The 24,313-nt window shown below is 41.6% G+C and overlaps 2 protein-coding genes across 2 annotated transcripts in view; one reads left to right on the forward strand and one right to left on the reverse strand.

The window, feature by feature from the left end:
* LOC125225859 (HEAT repeat-containing protein 5B) overlaps positions 1 to 18,717 on the forward strand; it is a 38,370-nt gene extending 19,653 nt beyond the window's left edge. Inside the window, 19 exon segments of the mRNA XM_048129737.1 lie at positions 537 to 675; positions 1,604 to 1,786; positions 3,108 to 3,226; positions 5,177 to 5,288; positions 5,716 to 5,897; positions 6,425 to 6,549; positions 7,008 to 7,128; positions 7,331 to 7,616; positions 8,353 to 8,508; positions 9,008 to 9,106; positions 9,649 to 9,772; positions 10,463 to 10,614; positions 11,046 to 11,342; positions 12,373 to 12,579; positions 13,422 to 13,561; positions 14,688 to 14,895; positions 15,788 to 15,802; positions 15,894 to 16,039; positions 17,299 to 18,717. Coding sequence (XP_047985694.1) covers positions 537 to 675; positions 1,604 to 1,786; positions 3,108 to 3,226; positions 5,177 to 5,288; positions 5,716 to 5,897; positions 6,425 to 6,549; positions 7,008 to 7,128; positions 7,331 to 7,616; positions 8,353 to 8,508; positions 9,008 to 9,106; positions 9,649 to 9,772; positions 10,463 to 10,614; positions 11,046 to 11,342; positions 12,373 to 12,579; positions 13,422 to 13,561; positions 14,688 to 14,895; positions 15,788 to 15,802; positions 15,894 to 16,039; positions 17,299 to 17,466 — 2,979 coding nt within the window. The 3' untranslated portion in view covers positions 17,467 to 18,717.
* A 422-nt stretch (positions 18,718 to 19,139) lies between these two features.
* LOC125230185 (tRNA (adenine(58)-N(1))-methyltransferase catalytic subunit TRMT61A) overlaps positions 19,140 to 24,313 on the reverse strand; it is an 88,105-nt gene continuing 82,931 nt past the window's right edge. Inside the window, exons 6-7 of the mRNA XM_048135253.1 lie at positions 23,102 to 23,231; positions 19,140 to 19,769 (exon numbers count right to left, since the gene is read on the reverse strand). Of these exons, the coding sequence (XP_047991210.1) occupies positions 19,687 to 19,769; positions 23,102 to 23,231 (213 nt within the window). The 3' untranslated portion in view covers positions 19,140 to 19,686. The remainder of the gene's footprint in view (positions 19,770 to 23,101; positions 23,232 to 24,313) is intronic.

The following is a 24,313-nucleotide window of genomic DNA, read 5'->3' on the forward strand; positions in this document are numbered from 1 at the left end:
TCCACAAATAAAATGAAATGCAAAAAAAACATTCAGTCGAATTGAGAACCTCCTCCTTTTTTTGAAGTCGGTTAAAAATACCTATTATTTTTATCTGCCAATATTTTTTTTACCTATCAAAATCCTTATTATTTATCTGATTAATCTCTGCTGATTTTTGGACCATATAAAGTTGCCCTTCGTCCTTATCTTATTAAATAACCGAAGCGTTGATAGGCCAGCGGTAACAGTGTGCAACTTTCAATCCTGAGGACGCGGGTCCGAACCCCGGCTCGTACCAATGAGTTTTTCCGAACTTTTTTATGTGCGAAATGTCATTTATATTTTCTCGAGGAAACCGGACGAATTCCAATAAGGCCTAGTTACCTTTCGGGTTGGAAGGTCAGATGGCGGTCGCTTTTGTAAAACTAGTGTCTCAGTCGCTTTCGTAAAACTAGTGTCAAATCTTGGGATTAGTTGTCAAAGCGGACCCTACGAGTCGTGGCAAATGCCGGGATAACGCAAGGAGGATGATGATGCTATTCGTAATATTTCAGAGGGATCTTTCAAGTTCGGAGCTGGCAGTGCGCCGCGCCGCGCTCTGCTGCCTTCGCCAGCTGTCGCAGAAGGAGGCCGCAGAGGTTTGTCGGTACGCGCTGCTCGCCAAGGATCACGTGCCCGCTCGCCCATATTGTGGTACGTATATTCTCTTCCTCCTACCCTTATCCCACGTTATGTGGGGTCGGTACAACACGTCTTCCTCTTCCATTCTCCTCTATCTTTCGTCATCTCAACACTCACATCTTTCTTCCTCATATCCTCTTTCACACAATCCATCCAGCGTTGTTTGGGTTTACCCCTCCCTCTCCATCCATCAACCTTCATCTCCAACATTCTTTTGCCTATATGACATTCATCCCTCCTCATTACATGACCGAACCACGCCAACCTGCCACTCCTCATCTTTTCCGTTATAGGCGCAACTTTCAAACTTCCCCTAATATACTCATTCCTGATCCGATCCATTCTGGTCACTCCACACATCCATCTCAACATTCTCATTTCCGCTACGTGCACTCTCCTTTCATCCTCCACCTTTGTCGCCCAGCATTCAGATCCATACAATACAACAGGCCTCACAATCGTCGTCGTCGTCGTATATTAATGAATCTAAATTTATAGAGATATATCAAGGTTGGTACTCGCCGCTCCTTGCAAAAACTGCCACAGTTAAACCTATTTGGATTCCAAATTGACACTGATTAAAACAATCAGACAAGAATAATAGTAGATTGTACAATAAGGGCATGAAGTGACCCACTTTTACCCGAGGCAATTTTTTGGTCTGAGCGAAGCGAAAATAATATGAGAAGTTTTGTCATCTACACAATTTTATTGCTCAGTAAAATTGTGCAATATGTCTCAACTGTTTGGCTGTTGAGACCGATTACCTTAGTCTTAGAAGAAAATTTTACTTTTAAAGTGAGCATAAAATGCGATTTTATGTCGTCTACGCACGACATAAAGGTGCAATTTTTGAAGATAAGAAGTGCAAAAGAAAATGTCACGAGCGCGTTGATGTCGTTTCAGTAAATGAAAGTTGTATTCGTTGTTAATTCCTCAGGTGTGGTGATTACTGATACCGGTCTCCCCGGCGCCCTATTCGCGTTCCTGGACACGGAGCGTGACGAGACGGCGCTGTCTTACGCACGCGACACGCTCACATGCTGCCTGCTCGCCGCGGCCGCTGCGCGTGCGGTGCGCGATTGGCTGGCGCTTGCCAAGCGTGTGCTCACCGTGCGACTAGGTAACTATGAAAAACTAGTATAGATTTACTGGTGAAACCCGATAAATCAAGATAATTTGTCCTTGAAATAACAACAATGTGGAAATTGCACATAGTTCGAATTTCAAAAACTAGTTTGCTCAACTTATCGGGTTTCACCAGTAAACCCTCGACTATACTGCCCTCCGATTAGGTAATTAAATAGGTTAGTTTCCTATACTTAAAATAAAATATTTCATGCAGTGCTCGCAATAAAGCACCACATAATTAGAAGAAAAATATGGACAGGAGTTATGTTTAAAGATAATTTCTATTTAATAAGTCAAAGAGAAAGATATAAAGTAAATGTATTGACCGTGAAAGACCTGATTTAGACGGCGTGCGTAAATGAATGGATTGCGGGCTGTTGAGGGTAATGTCACCGCAATGTAATAAAACTCGTATGCGAGTTCTCGTAGTATTTCATAGTAATTCCATATTAGCAAATCGTTTTGACAGTTCTTAAAAAGAAGCTGATTTGACTAGTAGGAAACTAGCCTATTTTAGCTTTTTTTTAAATTATAAATGGGCTTACTCTTGGCCACAGACTAGCCAAAGGCAAACGGTTGGTTTCAGAGAAATAATGTGGTGAAATAATGTGGCTTGGGTATATTACCACATGACAGACACCATACGTCTATCCATACAATAAATATTAACGAACGCTTTAACGGTGACAGAGTATAAATATTGCTACGTGTATTGTTAGCAATATTTAGGGAAATGTAACGTGTGAGATAGCCGTATTATGAGTATTCTCAATTTTGATCAGACTAAAACTTCTGGCCTTGGGACAAAATTGTATTCTTATATCATAATCCTTCTTGCGTTATCCCGGAATTTGCCACGGCTCATGGGAGCCTGGGGTCCCCTTGACAACTAATCCCAAGATTTGGCGTAGGCACTAGTTTTTACGAAGGGTAAACTAGACCTATTGGAATTAGTCCGGTTTCCTCACGATGTTTTCCTTCACCGAAAAGCGACTGGCAAATTATCAAATGACATTTCGCACATAAATTCCAAAGAACTCATTGGTGCAAGACGGGGTTCGAACCCGCGACCTCCGGAACGAAAGTCGCACGTACTTACCGCTAGGGTACCATTACTTAAATTGTATTCATACCGCCTTATTCATAAACGTACACTAAAATTATCAAGCCGATAAAGTTCGTTTGTCCCTTTCCGACGTATTGGTGTGACGACTTGATAACTTTAGTGAGCGTTTATGAATAAGGGGGTTATAATTGATCTTAGTATAAATAATATAATATAACATTATAATCGTTATGTTTAAATCTTCCAGAGGACAGTAACAACCCGGACACGGATTTCGATGTCGAGGGCGACGACGACCAAGTGGAGTTCCACGCCGACACGGACGAATCCACGCACCCCGCGGTCCAGTCCAGGTGGCCCACTAGGGTAAGCATAATCACATACTACTGGTTAGCTGAAAGAGATCCCTTAAAGGGATAAGCTCGCCTTTGTACATAACCGTTATAATTATTCTCTGTACATGTAATTTGTTCTGTACAATAAAGTGTTTACTACTACTACTACTACTACTATACTATCGAATCAACTGAATCATGACCCACTTGGCAGATAATTCCTTTGAAATTTTCAAACTTGTAACGTCTATCGCTTATAAGGCACTTAGGTCGTTTCAAAAACTAACTAAATTATGTCACTACACACATGTCAGTGTCCAATAAAATGATAACAAGTTCGTCACCAAGGAAACTCTATCTTCAAAGAGGATCGAGTATTATATAGACTTACTGTCAAAGTAAAATGTGTAATCACAATCAGACTGCCATCTCTCGACACAAAATTAAAACTTTTGAACCTCAGTTTTGACAATGTGGCCCATGTTTTTAGCGCCATCTAGCTGAGCGTTTCCCAAAGGTGTAACGCCATCTAGGCCACCGTACCTTTTTCTCTAGGGCTTTGAGGTACGTTTTTTTCTTAGACTTTATCCGTCTATACGAAGTTACATATGTCTTTGCTTCAAGCGAATTTCGATCTACTTACATTTATACGGTTTGGCAAAATGAGCTTATGGTGGGCCATGATTCAGTTGGTTCGATAGTACACTATAGCACAAAATAGGAACGGAGCAGATTAGACGTTTTTGTGAAACTTACACTTGTCTCCTTTACTTATTAAAAATTATCAATTCCTAAATTGGTCGTAATTATGGCGCTGTTGTGAAACATTTGAAAGCTTCAAAACCTTTTTATTACAAACAACGCTCGTTGTAAGGCCGTTTTCACATTATCCGATCCGATATCGGGTGTCGGACCGACATCCTACACCCGATAAACGCTTCCGATAGTGTCGGATGTCGGTCCGATAAAACGCATTGTTCCAAATCAATGAAGTATGATTTTGTAACAAAAATATTTTTAATTTTTTTTATATTTAATAATTATACGCACTACATTTCAAATATTTTATTGTAAAATTTAAATAACGATCATAAAAATACTCAAGAGTGGCAGCTAAAATAAATAATTTTACATTTAACTATATCTACTAAAAGATGAAAAAAATAGTATCCGCAATTCGGACCGATGAATACCAATCTTTTTTTTTTCAACAGAAATTGATCATTAACAACTGTTTAATAGACGCCATTTTTGTCACTCACACTACTACAAACGTATACCTACATTATATACGCACACATACAAATATTATCGGCCGACAGCTGGCGGGGGGTCCGGCATGCCAAAAAAGGTCGGAAGCGTCCTGCCGATATCGGCAGTTCGATGGTGCCTTGGACAAAAACTGTCGTAGGATAGTGCCATCTGGATTAAATCCGCAATTTTTGCGTTTTATAATGTTTTTTAGTAATAATGATCTATCAAATACATAAATAAAGACCTGGAAGCGCATAAATCTTACATTTTACATCCTTCCTACATCCGATATCGGATCGGATAATGTGAAAACGGCCTAACGCCGTACATGTATAATTCAAGCCTAACGGCCCAGCCAGGCTGAGCCGTAAGGCAGGCCTACGTCACTCGCTCGCGGTCGCGCGTTAAGTACCTACACGACAGCCGTTCATTCGAATGAACAAGTGGCCGAGAGGCGCCACGCGCCCGTCTGTGTAGTCGCGTGGCACGTACCTACTATTCTTATGAGTTTTACGTAGTAACTTATTAGTATTAGTTAGATAAAGCGTAGGTATTTGTCGTTTTGCGGGCAAGTGAAGGATCTGTTACGTTAGTATGTAACTCATTAATAATCTGTGCCTAAGGTGTGGTTACGGCCATGTTCACTTTATATGATATCGCAGTATATTTATTTTTGGAGTTCCATACCTAAAAGGTCCTTATTCTAAAAGCACATTTATGGTTTTAGGTCTTTGCAATGGAATGCATCCAGAAAATAATGGGAGCGTGTGAAGCGACAGGCGACCCAGCGCACTTCGATCTAGTCAAGGCCAAGGAAAAACAACTGACTGATCCGGAAAGTAAGTTTACTTTCCGATATACTTTGATAGATTAATTACTTTTGAATCGATGGTACACCTCGGACACTGGTGATCAAATATAATATATGAAATCTAAGCTCGTGTAAGTGAACGCGTACTATGCTTGTATGAGTGAAATATGACAGGTCGACTGTTCGCGTTTTTGACAGGCGGTAAATGTGAGGTAACCGAGAGGGGGTGGACGGCACTTTCAGCGGGGAGCGGGAGTGGCCATACTGTACGATAGTACTATTTATTATACTGTGTCGATAGTGCGAGGCATAAAATACAGACCGTAGCGAAGTCTAAAGTAAATATTCTTCATTGTACTGCGAAGAAAGAACAGATTTTCAATCAAAATAAAGGTAGCAACAGTTCCGTAATTATTTGTTTACCGTGTTGTTGAAACTTATTTTTTCTGCTTTAGGCGACTACCTATCACTGCATCTATCAGACCTGGTGCGCATGGCGTTCGTTGGAGCCACTGGCGAAGCGGACGCGCTGCGCCTGTGCGGGTTGGGAACCCTACAAATGATTGTGCGTCAGTTTGCGCGCGCGCCTGAGCCTGACTTCCCGGGACATCTATTGTTAGAGCAGTATCAAGCTCAGGTGATTACTCCCGTGTAAAGTACTGAAAAAGATGACAACCTATAAATAAATAAATAAATATTATAGGACATTCTTACACAGATTGACTGAGGCCCACGGTAAGCTCAAGAAGGCTTGTGTTGTGGGTACTCAGACAACGATATATATAATATATAAATACTTATATACATAGAAAACATCCATGACTCAGGAACAAATATCTGTGCTCATCACACAAATAAATGCCCGTACCGGGATTCGAACCCGGGACCGCGGCGCAGCAGGCAGGGTCACTACTAACTGCGCCAGACCGGTCGTCAAAACCTATTGTAGCACCTATCCGATACACGACATAGTAGGAGGTTACAAGCATAATTGATAACTAGTAAAGTTATTTACACTGAGAAACTATTTTTGAGGTGCTATTATGGTAGAAGTTATCGCCCCGACTTCCACAACCAATGTGCGTTAGAAAATTCTGGGTTTACGTTGAAAAGATGACGAAATCAACTGTTAAAAATTGGCTTAATAGAATCATTGGCTTGCAGGTTGGCGCGGCACTACGGCCCGCTTTCTCTGGCGACACGGCCTCTCACGTGACCGCTGCGGCTTGCGACGTTTGTTCTGCGTGGATTGGCTGCGGCGTCGCTAGAGACATCAACGACTTGAGGAGGTACTACGTAACTTTACTATAAAATAGACTAGCGACCCGCCCCGGCTTCGCACGGGTACTATACCTACATGTAAACCTTCCTCTAGAATCACTCTATCTATTAAAAAAAAACCGAATCAAAATCCGTTGCGTAGTTTTAAAGATTTAAGCATACGTAGGGACATAGGGACAGAGAAAGCGACTTTGTTTTATACTATGTAGTGACACTAGTGACTATTCATCAAACGACGGTAAGAGTGTATACTCCAGTGAAATCGTATCCCAGCTAACTACGAATAGTCTTCTGTACCTAGAACGTCTAAAGTGTCATGAATATTCGTGCCCCCGTGCGACTAAGAACGCTCAAGTTATATATTTATTTGTTAATATTTTTAAGGTGTATATTGGTTTGTTTAGGTCCGTTTTCATTGCTTGTGAGTTATATTTTTAACAATGACTAACTCTTATCTTTGTTAAAGGGTGCACCAGTTACTCGTTTCGAGTTTGGACAAGCTGAACACAAAGGGCAACACTACACTCATCTACAATGAAAGTATGGCTACGCTTGAAAAATTATCCATCTTGAAGGCTTGGGCCGAAGTAAGTACTATTATTAAATTATTTATTCTTACACGCGTTTAACCTTGGCAACATTGAGTCGTTTGCCAAATTCTTTTAGTTTTTAATAACAGAACTTGTTTTGTTTCTTATTAGTCTCATTACATTTATAACGTTATCTTAGTAATTTAATCATAATCTTAGTAGTTTTGTAGCTAAAAATTGTAATGCATAAATCCATCAGGTGTACATAGTCGCAATGGTAAGCAACGGCAGCGCGCCCGGCAGTTACATCAAGCAGCTCGACAGCAAGCCGATCAACAACCGCGCAGAAATCGCAAAATGGCGGAACCAGCTTCTACGAACCAATAGCCAGGTGGAAGACGTGGCTCCGGAGAATGATGATGATTACGGCGACTTCGAGTCGAAGGGAGAGAGCTTGTTGAAGTTGGTTGAACCTGAGCTGGAGAGTTTGGGAGAGAACTGGATCGCGGCGTTGAAGGATCACGCGCTGTTGAGTTTACCGCCAGGTGAGTGCTGCTTTTGCTGAGAAACATGTCATCATCCTCCTTGCGTTATCCCGGCAGTTGCCACGGCTCAAGGGAGCCTGGGGTCCGCTTTGACAACTAATCCAAAGATTTGTAGGCACTAGTTTTTACGAAAGCAACTGCCATCTGACCTTCCAACCCGAAGGGTAAACTAGACCTTATTGGAATTAGTCCGGTTTCCTCACGATGTTTTTCCTGTTTGAGAAACATGTATAATCTGAAATACATTGAATAAAAATCTCTGTAGAGAATTTCAATTGGGATCTTGTAACAGTTTATTTATTTATTTATAACAATATATTTACATGGCATTACAGACAAGCCAATACACCGAGAAATAGAATATATACATTTTCGCTGTACACAAAATACAAATTTTATAACAAAACAAAAATTAAACAAAAATACTAGACAACCTGTCATCCATCGACTCACAAAACCTTAAACATTCATAACACACATTCGCCCATCTCCACGCAAACAAGTCGCATTCAGGTGCGGATGTCAGAAGCGTATTGAGCAATGTAAGCGCACGACAGAGCGGCGAATTTTTATGCGACACCGTTATTTATAGACTCGCCGCGAGATAGATGACACGTCTTTGTCTAACTGTATTAATGACATAAGCCTGATAACTGGAACTCAACTTTAATGGAATTACAATACCTAAGGGAAATACAATGCCTCATTTACTATATCTGATACGTGAATGTTACAGAGTTTGCATCCCAACTCCCTCATGGCGGAGGCGCGTTTTACTCGGCCGAGACGGCGGAGGCGTCCCGGGCGCATTACGCACGCGCCTGGCCGTCGTTGCTCTACGCTGCAGCCTTGAGATACAACGCTAACGTCGACAAACCTGTTCCTACTGCCGGTAGGTTTTATTCGTTAACTTCTATGTATCTTCTGGTAAATCCCAACTACCGCACGGTAAATAAGACAATAAGAAATATTTGGCTAGCAGATAGTTTAGTATATAGATACATAACGTTACATTAGGGGTATCTTACCACTGTGCAACTATAAAACCGGGGTAGACTGCATTGTGACTTTTTTTTTCAATTCAATTCTTTATTTCATACAAACCATAATTTAGTTATTATTATTTAAAGCCTATACCGTGTCCCACTGCTGGGCAAAGGCCTCCCCCTTCGATTTCCACTCGTCCCGGTTATATAATTTAGTTACTTAATACAATCGCGTTCAGTAACCTACAATAATAATTGACTACACAATTTGTGCTCATAGTCATATTCTGATATTTTTGTTCCTAGAGTGAATATAACAGAACACGTACTTTCAAAATTTTGACAATGTTTCTATCAATATTTAAACGGTTGAGGCGGATATTAAACTGATACTTTGATTTGCAGATAAATCTGAGAACACACTAGACAATAGAGCGAATAAGACTGAAAATGGAAACTTCGAATTCTTTGAACCCGTAGATGAGAGATTCCATTTACTATTTGGTAAGTCCTAATTATTATAAGCATTTTCTTTTTGCAATGATGTAAATATGCGTTCGGTATATCATAGATAGAAATGATATACCGAACTCATCTGCGGTCCTAAGTCCGGACAGTAAGGTCGCGGATAGAATTCTACTCCGTCTTAAATTACCTTGATCTGGGAGCAGAGTGCCATCGTGCTTCTTATCACTCTTTCATATTATTGTGGCAATGACGTTGGCATTTTGTTTGCTACGAAGCGTAAATGTTTAGCATTATGTACTTGGCGGAATAAGATAACAAAAAGACTTTCGTAAAATAACTAATATATTTTCGAATATCACAGGTAAGTAAACGCGAGCACGATTCGCACAACCGCACGTCAACAATCTTACTACTAGCGCCACATGGCCAATTTGAGAACTAAACAAAAAACTAAAGCACTGTCTATGACAGCTATTGCATTCAGCCAATATCAAATATCAATATTCAATATTTATTCTGCGCACCCAGGACTTCAACTTTAAATATTTTGAAAACTGATAACGAATCTGATGTTTCAGGAATATGTATGGAAGCACTGTGTGCTCAAAGGGACATGACCATTGACAATACTATCTCTGTCTTGCTCTCGATAGTCACTCTTTTGGACGCGCCTGGTAACAGGGCGAGGCTGCTGAAGGACAGGTAACGACTATTTCAACTATACGTTTAGTAATGCGTACACAATGTTAACATTGAGATACTGTCTCCTTACTTCCGTGCAATCTACGATGACACAATTTTGTTTCCGTTTAAGTGTTAATTGGCGCGAAGTGTATGACTACAAGGTCGCCCGGCGCAATGTCGGTCTAAAATGTCGCTCATGTATGGTATAGTTCCTGAATGCGCAAAGAAACAATCGCGAACTGTAGAGAGCAACATTAACGTGAAGTATCTATTTACTGTCCGTGTTTCCGATTTGAAATACAAGATGGCGCTTGTCACCTGTTCCGATCCAAATTACCAATATGTTGGTGAACTAGACGACCGGTCTGGCTCAGTCGGTAGTGACCCTGCCTGCTAAGCTGCGTTCCTGGGTTCGAATCCCGGTAAGGGCATTTATTTGTGTGATGAGCACAGATATTTATTCATGAGTCATGGATTTTTTTCTATGTATATAAGTATGTATTTATCTATTTAAGTATGTATATCGTCGCTTAGCACCCATACTCCCATAGTACAAGCTTTGCTTAGTTTGGGGCTAAGTTGATCTGTCTAAGGTGTCCCCAATATTTATTTATTTATTATTATTTATTTATTAAACTAAAATAGAAATAGAAGCTCGAGCGCTTTTAATCTTCTGACTTTTCTATGTGATATTTTGTCTTGTTACAGGGCTTTAGCAATAGAGTTGTGTCAAATAGTGCACCGCACGGGACTGACGTTAGAAAGCGTGGAAGCACTTCTCCTTGTTGCTGACGTGCTGAAGCTCATCATTACTGGCGCCCGGGAGCAGCTGCAGGCCAACATGCAGGCTAAGATCAAAGGTACTTGTAGATATTACTGAATTTAAATTGAGGTGTGTACTTGCTCAGTAGAACTGTTTGCGGCGGCAGAAATCCATTACATAAGAGTATTTTAATCATCGCTTTCATTTCACGAGCAGGTTAAACTACGTGAGTCCCACCAAACCAACGTAATCTGGTATGTGAAATCTTGCAGATTATACAAAAAATGTGATTTATTATTGTGGCCAGCGGGGCTGGAAGATACCTTTAATCAGTTTCGGTGACGGTTATTCCTCAAACCACCAATAAAGTGGCAGTTGACGTCCTCGAGTTGCCCTTGAGGTTTATTATTCACGGCCGCTAACCACTATATGAAGTATCGCTTGGGAGGCAATCGGTCATGGAAACCGTTCGTGGCGCGTCTGTTGGGAGAATTTGAAAAAATTATCATTTTTTTTAATGAATTACAGAATTAGCACCAGACGAGCCATCGAACAACATCCCCTCGTCGGTCCTGGAAGTGGTCCACACGCTGGGCGAGGGCGGGCCCACGGGCGACCTGCCGCCCGGCAAGTCGCTGGTGTTCGCCGCGCTCGAGGTGTGCGTGTGCCTCGCCGTGCGCCGCCTGCCCGGCCTCAGCCCCAGGAAGCAGGAGGGCGCTGTGGGCGTCATCGGCGTGCCGAGGGGGTTGGGCGTCCATGGCGACGCTTTGCTAGTCAGCACGTTGGCTGCTATGGGAGAGTTAACGTCGCTAACTAGCCCGCAAGGTCTGTATATTCCTTTTATGTTACTATTTGACTGCACGTATGTCGTCCGACCTCAGCCCCAGGAAGCAGGAGGGCGCTGTGATGGTCAGTTGCGTGCCGAGGGGACTGGGCGTCCATGGTGATGCTTTGCTAGTCAGTACACTGGTTGCTATGGGGGAGTTGACGTCGCTGACTAGCCCGCAAGGTGTGTATTTCATGTGGTACTATTTGGCTTAAACTAATCACTGTGCACGTGAGTCGCCCGGCCTGGCTGTGGGGGCTTTATAGGCGTGCCGAGGGCACTGGGCGTACATGGCGATGCGTTGTTGGTCAGTACGAAGGCTGTTATGAGGGAGTTGACGTCGCTGATTAGTCCACAAGGTGTGTATTGATTTATCATGGCTTGTGTTCGCTTGGCTCGCGATGTGAGTGTGTGTCGCCCGACGTCAGCCCGAGGAAACAGGAGGGCGATGTGGCTGTGGGCTCGCCTATAACGAGCCTAGGGGATTGGGTGTCCATGACGACGCTTTGCTAGTCAGTACGCTGGCTGCTATGGGGAAATTGACGTCGCTGACTAGTCCGCAAGGTATGTATGTCTGTGTTATGTTAGTATATAGCTTTGACGTATCTGTATGGTCAAATTACTAGCCGTATGTGTCGTCCGGTCTCAGCTCGAGGAAACAGAAAGGTGTTGTTGGCGTCAGGTACCGTGGGGACTAGGTGTCCATGGCGATGCTTCATTGGCGAGCAGTGCCTGCACTATTTCTGCTATAGGAGAGTTTACGTTGATTAATCTAACATGTGCGTATTGGTGTGGGTGTTGAATTGGGTCAGACTTGAGTCATGTCATGTTTTACAGACCAAAAATTCCCTTGTTTCGAAAAATTACTGTCCTCATAATTCACGATACGTATTTAAGCTTATGATTACGTCACCATTCCTTCTACTTCTCCTAAACTTATTTTTAGAATTAACTGAGTAGTGTGTGAAAACTAATTTAAAGTGTATACTGTTTCACACTTTGTCTCAAAGCATTGGTGCCATATTTCAGGCGCGCTATCGCTCCTCCCAACGATCCTGTACCTCGCGCTCGGCGTCCTCGGCGAGTGCACGGACGCGACATTGGCCGACGCAGCAGTGTTGCTGCTGCAGCAAGCGTGCGCCGCGCCCGCGCCGCGGGTGCTGCCGCACACGCGCGAGCAGCACGCGCGCCTGCTGCACTCCACGCTGGCCAAGCTGCTCGAGAAGGTCAAAAGCGGTGAGTCACCACACGTAAAAGTGCTGCTAAGCTGACCAGTGGCCCGTTTCTCGAAAGGTACAAGCCTTGTATTACAAGTGTGTTTCCATGACAACCCATACGATTTGACAGTTAGCGCACTTGTAATACAAGACTTGTACCTATCTTGTACCTTTCGAGAAACGGGCCCCATGTGACAGCTAAGCTGCTCGACAAATCGACGAGCGGCGGGAATATTCGTTGATCGACAAGTCTTTGTTCAAGAAGCGCGTTTGATTCGTATTGTCATGCCATCAGTAAATAAAACTGAGTAAGGTACAGCGGGGCAAGACTCGACTGGGGGGCAGTCGTAACTAATCCATTTTTTTCCATTATTACACTATGATGTTGAGTTCTACATGTATCCACTGAACACGCCTACCTTAAGTAACCGGTGGAGGCGGTGGACACTCTATTTAATAATGCAAACATTGTAAAACATGGAAAAAATGGACCAGTTACATTTGCCCCCAATCGAAATTTGTCCCGCTGTACCTTATTTTTTTTATTTTAAAGTCATATTTCCCTACATCGTGGATTCAAATTTGACTGTCAATTCCTCGTGATTTGTGGTCCGCTGAAGGTTAAAATATAAAATCATGTAATTTATCGCTATTAATTAGAATTCCCTCTTTTCCCGGTGACCCGAAACCGCGGGTCCTAACTAGATTAATTTAGTTTTAGTTTTATTAATTTTAATTTAATTTAGTTAATTTATTATGTTAATATTAGTAATAATCTATGGAATGTATTTCCGGCAATAAATAATTTCATTCATTTCATTCATTTTCCGCTCTTGTAATATATTATTTTACTATTTTCAGACGAGGCCGGACAGCGCATCGACCCAGTGATCGGCGCGCGAGCTATGGCGGTGCTGCTGAACCACTCGGAGCCGACGCCGCCGCTGCACTACCCGTGCATCAACCACTTCCGCCAGTGCCTTGAGACTAGAGACAACGAGGTAGCATTATTTTCAGACGAGGCTTAATTTTGTGTTCTAAGTTATCTTCGTTCTCAAAGCCCGCTTGAAGTCAGCAATACGTTAAAATGTGTCTCTCTCTTTTACTCCCTTGTGTGACTTTTTGGCCGCCTTTACACCTGTGAGTTTTACCGCTTACGTAAGCGACTTATGCAAAACTTTCAAATGTAAATGGTTTGTGTAAGCAGCTTACGGTAAGTTTTGACTACTTTCGTAAGCTGAAAACTTTCAAGTGTAAATGGGGACGAGTTTGCTTACGGAAGCGACTCACAGCTTATCGAATTAAATTGATAAGTTTTGGACTTACGAATAAGTAACTAGGGCGGTAGTGTTTTTTTCTTTTCAACTTTGGTTGTTTGCAACAATGTAAACTTTCAGTAAATTGAAAATCACAAAACTTCCGTAAGCAATACTTTTCTAAGTGTAAATGGAACGATTATACGACGATCTAAGTTTTTCATAAGAGGGCTTTCGTGTTAAAAATAGTGAAATCGCAACCGAGCGCTCGATCATACCGTGTGTGGTATCAAATTAAAGGGCTTTGCGACTAGTTTATAAATATATATCACATTATAGGACTTTTTCTACTTGGTCTAACAAAATATGAGAAAAAGTCCAAAAGTGGTAATAATTGTACCGGTGAAGGCTCGTTTTCAAAAAATTGGCAAAAATCAATAATAGCAATTTATAATCACTAAGGCATAACAGCAATTTAAGTAAACGTTGCAGATTAATTTAGTACACAACTTACTTCGATGTGATGTAGATTTTCAAAGAAATTGTCACTTAATTTTAGGTAATTTCTGAAATAAATTGAATTCGCCTTAGGCTAGTTTACTCTTTTTCAAAAACTTAAAATAAAAATCTAGTCTGAAATGATTGTGGTACAGGATATACGAATTATAAATTTACCCGTTTTAATATTCAAAATTGTCCAAATATTACAAATAAGATCGACTGATTCAGCTCTATACGTGCGTTTTTCTAAACGTGCATTAGCATAAGTGTAAATGGAACGATAAGTTGTTTACAAAAGATTTACGTAAGTAACTTACAGGTGTTAAGGCAGCTTTTGCATAGTAATAACCCTATATGCGATACTTGTCAGGTGTTCGCGCAGTGCTGCGGCGTGATCCGCACGGTGTGGTCGCAGGCGTCGCCCGCCTGCGTGTCGTGGTGGGCGCGCGCGCTCGCCGCTCGCGTCGTGGCGCGCGCCGCCGCGGCTCGGAGACCCACTGACATGACGCACACAAGGGCGGCCATAGCGGCTGTCACTGCGCTGGATGACCTGCTCAATGCTGCTCCGGAACATGCCCGTAAGTGGTGTACATGATTGCAGCACGTATCGCTTGCGTATCGTGTTATCAGTACTACGCTGGATGCGAATATGCCCGTAAGTGGTGTACATGATTGCAGCACGTATCGCTTGCGTGTCGTGTTATCAGTACGCGTGGTGGCGCGCGCCGCTGCCGCTCGGAGACCTACTGATATGACGCACACCAGAGCTGCTATAGCGGCAGTTACTACGCTGGATGACCTGCTCAATGCTGCTCCAGAACACGCCCCTAAGTGGTGTGCATGAGTGCAGCACATAACGCTTGCTTGTCGCGATATCTGGCTGCGTGGTCCGCCAACACCATAGCAATCGTCACTGACCGTAAATGACCTGCTCAATGCTGGACCGGAACATGAAAGTCAATTTCATGATTATTGTCATAATCATGAAATTGACTTTCATGTTCTGTGTCCAGAATATATAATAGTACAAGTACAGAAGGCTCACTCCTTTGATGTTCACAAAACGCCGCCATTCTAAATTCTTACCTACATTAACAAACGGACCGCACGCGTGCAGACGACATTGAATTCTATTGCGCCGCGCGAAGGTCGTAGCCACTGAATGGGCCGCGAGCTCGCGGCCGCCGGCATGTACTTGTAGCGCGGCGAAAGGATCGCGGAGTGAGCCGCCCCTGATTATGATTGAATAGGGTCAAGGAATAGGTAGGTTCAAGATCGACCGATGAAGCGCGGCAACTGACAACATACGGATTCTTAAAACGATATCTGTGATAATTATCTAACTCTAATTAACTCAATTATCTAAATATCGTCTTATTATTTGTTGGTCTGTCATACATCAAATTTATAACATGCAGAGATAGTATTATGTTGCTGAAACATTGTTTTGTTTTTCTGGCTGCCTAACAGAGGGACCACATCAAGGTATGTCTTAGTTAAATGCTTGTTGATTTCGGTTATATTTCGAAGGAATTCTAAAGTATTTTTTCAAATGCTTCAATTGTACATGTTACAGGAATCCAATTGCTGTGGCTGGTCGTGCCCATAGTGATCTCGTACCTGCGCGAGGCGGGCGAGCTGTCGCGCGCGGTGCCGCACGCGCGCGCGCTGCACGACTTCGCGCTCTCCTGGCTCACGCGCCAGGGACCCAAGCACCCGCAGGTAACGCTATCCATACCTCCTCTATCTGTAGGCACCTAGCTGCTGTGGCTGGGGACCATAGTGATCTCGTACCTGCGCGAGGCGCCAGGGACCCAAGCATACGCACGCAGGTAACGCTATCCATACCTCATCTATCTGTAGGCACCTAGCTGCTGTGGCTGGGGACCATAGTGATCTAGTACCTGCGCGAGGCGCCAGGGACCCAAGCACCCGCAGGTAACGCTATCCATACCTCATCTATCTGTAGGCACCTAGCTGCTGTGGCTGGGGACCATAGTGATCTCGTACCTGCGCGAGGCGCCAGGGACCCAAGCATACGCACGCAGGTAACGCTATCCATACCTCATCTATCTGTAGGCACCTAGCTGCTGTGGCTGGGGACCATAGTGATCTAGTACCTGCGCGAGGCGCCAGGGACCCAAGCACCCGCAGGTAACGCTATCCATACCTCATCTATCTGTAGGCACCTAGCTGCTGTGGCTGGGGACCATAGTGATCTCGTACCTGCGCGAGGCGCCAGGGACCCAAGCATACGCACGCAGGTAACGCTATCCATGCCCATGTAAAGCCTAACCAGAAATATATGACTACGCGCCATGTTGCGGAATTTCATTAGAACTATTTTCTTCATACCAAAGAGGATCGAGTATTAAAGAGCGTTACTGTCATAGCAAAATGTGTAATCACAGTGCATAGACTGCCATCTCTCCACACAGGCTTAAAACTTTTGAACCTCAGTTTTGACAATTTGGCCCATATTCTGAGCTTGATATGTTTTAAAATGTCAAATTTTAATATTAGCGCCATCTAGCTGAGCCTACCCCAAAGGTGTAACGCCATCTAGGTCACCACTGCTTTATCTATATGGTACTGAGGTACGTTTTTTTCTTAGACTTTATCCGTCTAGATGGAGTTATATAGGTCTTTGCTTCATACTAAACTGAACTGTACACTCGCCTACTGTTGCTAGTCGCATCCATAGTGAGACGCATGGATATTGCTCCACTGACGCAGCAGACCTCTATTTTAATAATTTTAATATGTAATTACGGGACTAACTACAAAATAAAATACAGTAATAATTATTTTATTACCGTTCGTTTGCTACTTGTTTAACTAGGTGTCACTAGTAGTCGCCGAGGTAGCAGTCATGAGGTGCCATCTATCGCATCTTCGAGTAAGTTTGAATCTTCCGACCCGTTTCACTAGATGGCGCTAGTAACCCGTACAGTCTCCTAAAATTGTGCATTCTGTTTCAGGAGTTCAAGACGATGATGTCGCAGTCGGGCGAGCTGCGCAGCAAGCTGGAGACGGCCGTGAAGGCCAGCCACGCCGGCGCGCGCCGTGCGCCCGCGCGCCCCGTGTTCGAGGCGCGCCCCGCCCGCCCCACCATACAACTCAAGACAGACTTCAGTGACTTTAGATAACTCGCCTCCATCTAACGACTATGATATTATGTTCATTTAAATGGGCGACATATTGGAAGAGATGTGATCACTTGATTTCGAATGCGTATCTAAAATAACTTGTCATAGGGCCCATTACGTCACCTAATAGGACAAGTAAAGCAGAGTCTAAAAGTAAACAAACGTATCTTAACTGTTAGTAAATTTCAGTGAGCGATTAAAGAGATACGGATATAAATTGAAAATGGATGAAACATTATGGAATTTAATTTATAGATGAAATTGGGACTTCGAATGACGAAAGTATTTAAATTGATCCGAATAGTTATGACATAATCGGTTAATAGTAAGACGAGAGGACCAGTGGTGGTAAGTCATCAAATTGTAGCAGAATGGATTAAATAAAATATTAAGCATTACGCAAACTACTAATATTTAGAAAAATATAAATGGAAATCGCAAGTCAGGGTTTTTAGATAAAAAATATCCGCTATATCCAGTGATTTAGTAGTCATGAAATGCAATAATTCATAATGAGATTAATGAGTGAAAATATTGAAATGTATCAAAAGGAATGTAAAAAATATTTAAAAATTATTATGTATGATCTCTTCCTAAGTATTTGTTATTTTATCGAACATAAAAAATAACTACTATTAGGTTATTTAAGCACAATGTAGTTGTATTGTAGAATGTAGGTGCCACGAGAGCTGAGGGTATACCTGATAACAGGGCTAGACTGTTAGTGCCTAATTGGTTCTAAAGAAATAATGAATGGATCTGGATGTGGCAATAATATCATAATTAATTATAAGTAAAATAGAGGCTAGGACAATAGTTATTTGGCATACTTTCCGTACATTTTTGATAAAAAAAAAGAACGAAAATACCTGGGCTACAAGACAATATAAATGGTTTAAGTAAACATTCCAAACAGATCAACCCAGCGTTAAAAATGTAATTATTAAATTACGACCGTAACTATTAAAGATTAGTTCCACACAGTAAAATCTTCCTTATTTATATCAAATAGTTATATTCTGGTCTTTTCTCGCCCAACACAGATGATTCATTCACATCTTTCACTGTTGATCATCTGGGTGGGACAGATTAAAAAACGTATAAATTATACTTAATCTAAATGATTGATATTTCGAATCTAAATACTGCTTAGTGTCATAGATATAGCAATTCTTAGATTGAAATAAATGTCATATACAAAGAAAAAAATGACCAAGGCCTCCAAGTGTCCGATGCTGGATTCGAACCAGCGTACTCCGTTATAGCCACGGATGCCTCAAACCGACCTGTCTGCCTCAAAATTTCGACCCTTGCCGCCGTGACCGGTTGGCCGAGTGGTTTGAGGCATCCGTGGCTATAACGGAGTACGCTGGTTCGAATCCAGCATCGGACACTTGGAGGCCTTGGTCATTTTTTCTTTGTATATGACATTTATTTCAGTTTATAGTTAAATAATAGTAGTGTGTCTACTAAAAACACAAATTAAAATATTTCCTATGAAATAATTTCCTAAAAATAATAAAACACAACATCGACATTTAGTTTTTTACGTAATAGGGAAAACAGTGTAGTGAATTCCATCACGATCATTTTAAGAATGTAATTGCACGCTTAGTTCCTAGCTGGAATCTTTCGAGAACTTGTAGTTGTAAGTAAAAATCTTTCTGGTTTCATTATTAGCCAACATTAAATTTTAAGGTGGAAAATTTGTAAATTAAACTGTGCTCGACTAACAAATGCACTAAAAGATGCACTATAACTTCCTATAGCAAATTAATACGTTCACTGCGACAGGTTATCTAAAAATCCTGGGCATACTTAAACACAGTTTCATTCACCGATCATGCACTTTTAGAAAAAGTTCTCAAGAGTTTCAGCAATTAGTGTGCTAATATAGTAGAAACTATACATCAATAAATAATGTGATAAGACTATGAAATTCTTATTGCCAAATTTTTTGTACGGAATAATTTTCCACTGTCTTTTATTATTCCCAACAATATTAAGTGTCGAATGCCAATTCTCGTATGTGTAAGTTTTCTGTGTTAATGGAATTATTTATTTATACATATTTTCAGCCATTAATTTATTTTAAGGTTTTATTTAAAATATACTATTTACCTAACAAAAACTATTTTTATTCAACACTCATTCCCTCATTCCAGTCAAAATAAAAGTACATATTAGTCAAATTTATTTTATTATATTAATAAATTTAAATTAAGTGCTTATTTCCTTAGCTGCGTCATTTTCAGACAATACTGATTTTTCATTGCTGCTAACTTCCGCTTTCGATTTCTTGTCTGGAAATAACAATATGTTAGTTAGAATCAAGGACGTATATATAGAAAGTCTAAGGGGGGGGGTCCGGGTCATGAACTCAACCGGATAAAAAGAGGTCTCGAATATTTAATTAACCTCTCGTATGCTTAGGAGCAGATCTGCTCCATATTGTTTCAACTTTAACATGTAGTTATTATGACTAATATATTAATGACAATTTTTTGACAGACGCATACGAAAGGTTAATAATGATGCAAAATAAGAGACACTAATTCGTTATAAAACTATATTTAATTGTTTTCTTCTTTAAAAATTAGTTGATTGGCAATATCATTACCGTCTATTATTACGGCAGCTATTTCCCTACGGATAGACATAAGGGCTAGCCCCGTGAGGCGCTCTTGTTCCGTCCTATTACGCAAAAATGTTTTTAACCTTTTTAAGGTTGAAACACTTCTTTCAGCAGTTGCTGTTGATACTGGTAAAGTGGCCAGTATCAATAGCAACTTTCTGATCGATGGAAAGAAATTTGGATCACACTGGTCGATGGCCCCAATAGCAGGTCTAGGTTTTTTTTTCAGGCTCCAGGGTTGACCAATGACTCGGATCTAACTCGGATATCAAATGTTCCAAGAAAGGATAATATACGTTTCGCCGGTAGTATATCTCCGCAGTTTCCCCTGGAACATTATTGCGATGGGTTTGGCGACCAGTTGTACGAGGTGCCACTAGTTCACCGCCTGGGCATAAATTTTCGGCGCCCTTGAGGAGAAGATTCACTACGTAGGAAAATAAATCGCGAGCGTAGCGAGCGCGAAATTTTTTTCATAGTAATGCCGTAATTTGAAGATTAACGCAATACAAAATTTATGGATTTCATCAGACAGAGTGCGAAAGGGACAAATGGTTGAACTTTCGTAGTCGCACCCTAGTATAGTTACGTGTGGTTGAACGTGAATATCATGTCCATAAAATAACAAACAAAATGGGGCACTATAGTGGCCAAGTCAGGAAAGCAGATTCGGAATTTGTCCTAACTAAAAGAGCAGATAATTATAAATAGTAAGCGAGATTTTTTTCCTATTGACTCGATTAATTAAGACAACCCGCCAGCGGCGAATCCGCGAACTTTCAAGCTTTTATCGTCTGCACTCTGCAGAGCTGTGGTCTTTGACATATTTTGGGGTATTTTGACTTCACAGGGCGCCTATGTTCCCGACTTTTAGGCCTTATATTTCGCCATCACTATTATTTTTATAATAATGCTTAAGAGTTAATTAAGGGATTAACTGCGGACTCGATCGTCACCGTCGGGACGCCCATTTCGGTATTTTGCCACTAAGTGATCTGAGTGCTTTGAAATTCGCTCACCATCTATTGCGACTCACAAAATTGCGCCTCCCTGAGACGTTTTGCGTCTTTGGCTTTATGAGGAACTCCGCTTTGGACAATCGGGTAGACTCATATTTTTGCATTTGGATAGCGACGTCCAATGTGGTTCGTCAAGGGCTAGAATCCTCCTTGTACGGCGCCCCAGCAACAGCGCCCTTATGAATGGCAATATGGTGCAACTTTCTGAATTACAAATCTAGATTTTCAATAGGTGGATTAATTTCCGAATCCTTTTGCCATTTTGTGATATGTGCTCGCCCACGCAACGTATAATTTTTTGTATGGATTTTTCCACATTCTCGATTCTGGCGCCCCCTTACCATGTGGCGCCTAGAGCGGCCGCTCCACTCGCTCTACCCTTAATCCGGCCCTGCCTAAGGGGGGGGTTTGAACCCCCTGAACCCCCCCCTTATATACGTCCTTGGTTAGAATATAAAACAATATTTACGACTAACATCTGTCGGCGAGAATACGGTAATAACAATGTAGGCAATCATATTTAATGTTCTATAAGGTTGGTAAGAAAGTAATGAGCGATCGATTGAATTCCACATAAAATTTTTGAGAGAGTTCTAGAATCTTCTATGATCGAAAGTATATAAAGGGCGAGTCGCACAGTTTCTCGTCAGTCATTCACTAGCTGTCGCCGAGCTATAAGGAAGAAAATGGACGAATTAAAAGTGCATGTAAGGCATTGCTTACTATATGAATTTCAGTCTGGCCATTCAGCCGCCAAAGCAGTGCGTAATATATGTCAGCGTGTTGCTCCTGAAGTTGTGTCTGAGGCCACGGCGAAATGATGGTTCCAGCGGTTTCGTAGTGGCGACTTTTCATTATCAGATCAACCTAAGTCTGGTCGACCGGTGAAGATTGATGTAGCCAAATTAAAAACCTTAATTGAAGGAGAACCGAGGCTAACGAGTCGTACTCTTGCTACCGAGTTAGGCTGCTTTCATGTCACCATAGAAACACATTTACACGAGTTGGGAAAAAACTACAAATACAGTGTTTGGATACCGCACGAACTTGATAGAGATCAACTAAACCGCCGTGCCGATATCTGCATACAACTTCTGTCTTTTCGCCGCACATTCAACTGGTTGGACCATCTTATCACTGGAGATGAAAAATGGGTCTTATATATAAATCACACACGCAAACGTCAGTGGCTAGCTCCAAACGAAAAAGGAATAGAGGCACCAAAAACAGAGCCTCACCCGAAAAAAGTTATGCTGTCCGTTTGGTGGGATATTCATGGTATTATTCACTGGGAACTCCTACCAAGTGGAATGACTGTTACCGCATCAGTATACTGTAATCAGCTTGAAAATTTAAACCAAAAAATCTGTCAGAATCGTCCACAGCATGCTAAAGTTTTTTCTTACACGACAATGCTCGCCCACACATTGCAAAAGTGACTCGGCTAAAGCTATTGGAGCTAGGTTGGAAAGTGATACCTCATCCACCGTACTCTCCAGACTTGGCACCTACGGATTACGCATTGTTCAGATCGCTAAGCAATGCCTTGAATGAAAAAAAGTTCGATGATCAAGCCCATCTACGACAGTACATAGCTGAGTTTTTTGAATCTAAACCTAAGAACTTCTTCGCCGATGCTATTCATTCTTTACCAGAACGATGGAGACAAGTAGTAGATAACGAAGGCCATTATATTTTTGATAAATGATTAAAATAATAAATTAAATAAAAATTACAATATTGGTTATGATTCGCTCATTACTTTCTTACCAACCCAATAGTATGCTCTATCTTCGTAAGGCCCAATGTACATTACAATGTACATAGTGTTGCAATCTAATTTGAACCTTCCATGAACTGAATAAAGTAGAATTTCCATTGTTACATTGATTTTAGAAACAAACGAAAATCTGCTTATGACCAGGCGGGCACTATGCTTGTTGGCCACACAGTATACAAAAACTCCGTTTAGTGAACTCACCTCTTAGAAATAGAGGAGGCAGTGTGGCAACGGTGAGATAGCCGGTGTGCCCCGGCGCGCTCGGCGGCCACCCTCCCACCACGTAGCTCGTGTCTGATGTCGGCTTCTCGTCCACTGGGTTCTCCGAGCCCTGGAAACAGAAATGTATAAACGTAACCCTTAATTTAAGGTACAGTGAGCTGCAAAATTGCATGGAGAAATTATTATGAATTCATTGATAAACTCGCCATTCACTTTTGCAGATAGTACATATTTGAACATCAGAAATACCTATATACTACCTAATAAAAAAGTAAAATGATAATGACTAGAGATGGGCCGAATATGGACTTTGCCGAATACGAATATTCGGCCGAATATTCGGTTCTGCTCTTACCGAACCGAACATTCGGCCGAATATTCGGTTACGCCATATTTTTAAAGGGGATGTTCATTAAAACTATTAAATGATTGATAATGGTTACATATGTTACTAAAACTATGTTTTTATGATTTAGTGGATAACTAAAACTTAGTTAAAACAACTTTGAATTCTTCTCAACTCTTAAACTACGGTTTTTAATGTATTCTTATATTTTGACGCATAGGTTTCTCTTTTTTTAGCAGTTCCGTAAACAGCTACTAAAATAGGAGCTTTTATCCAATGGAATACATAAGATCTTCATTAGTTGTTTACTTTGTTTATTCGGTAAATACTCGGCAATGCAACCGAATTATTCGGCCGAATACGAACATTTAAAAATTTGCCGAATATGACGAATACCGAATATTTACCTAATATTCGGCCCATCTCTAATAATGACATATATACCCATTATATTACCCAAGGATTAGCAAAAACTATAGTTTGTGATGTACACGTACAGCCGACGTAGTCGAACGGCAATTCGTCGACGCCAGACGCTGACAGAAATGCAGTCTGGCTCTGTCGTGCCAATACGCAAGAGCGATAGAGATAGATAGCTACGAATACGAAACAGATATTATTGTGGGCGTTTGTGCATTTGGCTATGTACCCAGGCTTCCATAACGGATGGATGGCCATGGAGTCTCTACAAGTAAACTGTTAACTCCAAAAAGTCCTATCTCTGTCTGTAGTTATTGGAGACTCTTGGTAAAGGGATGACGACAGTGAGATACCGCATCTAATAATAAGACCTGTTGTAAGATACTCAGAAGGTGTGTAACGATCTTACTAAGACTGTAAGTACA

This window comes from Leguminivora glycinivorella, chromosome 1 (assembly GCF_023078275.1).
Source record: "Leguminivora glycinivorella isolate SPB_JAAS2020 chromosome 1, LegGlyc_1.1, whole genome shotgun sequence".
Taxonomy (NCBI): Eukaryota; Metazoa; Arthropoda; class Insecta; order Lepidoptera; family Tortricidae; genus Leguminivora; species Leguminivora glycinivorella.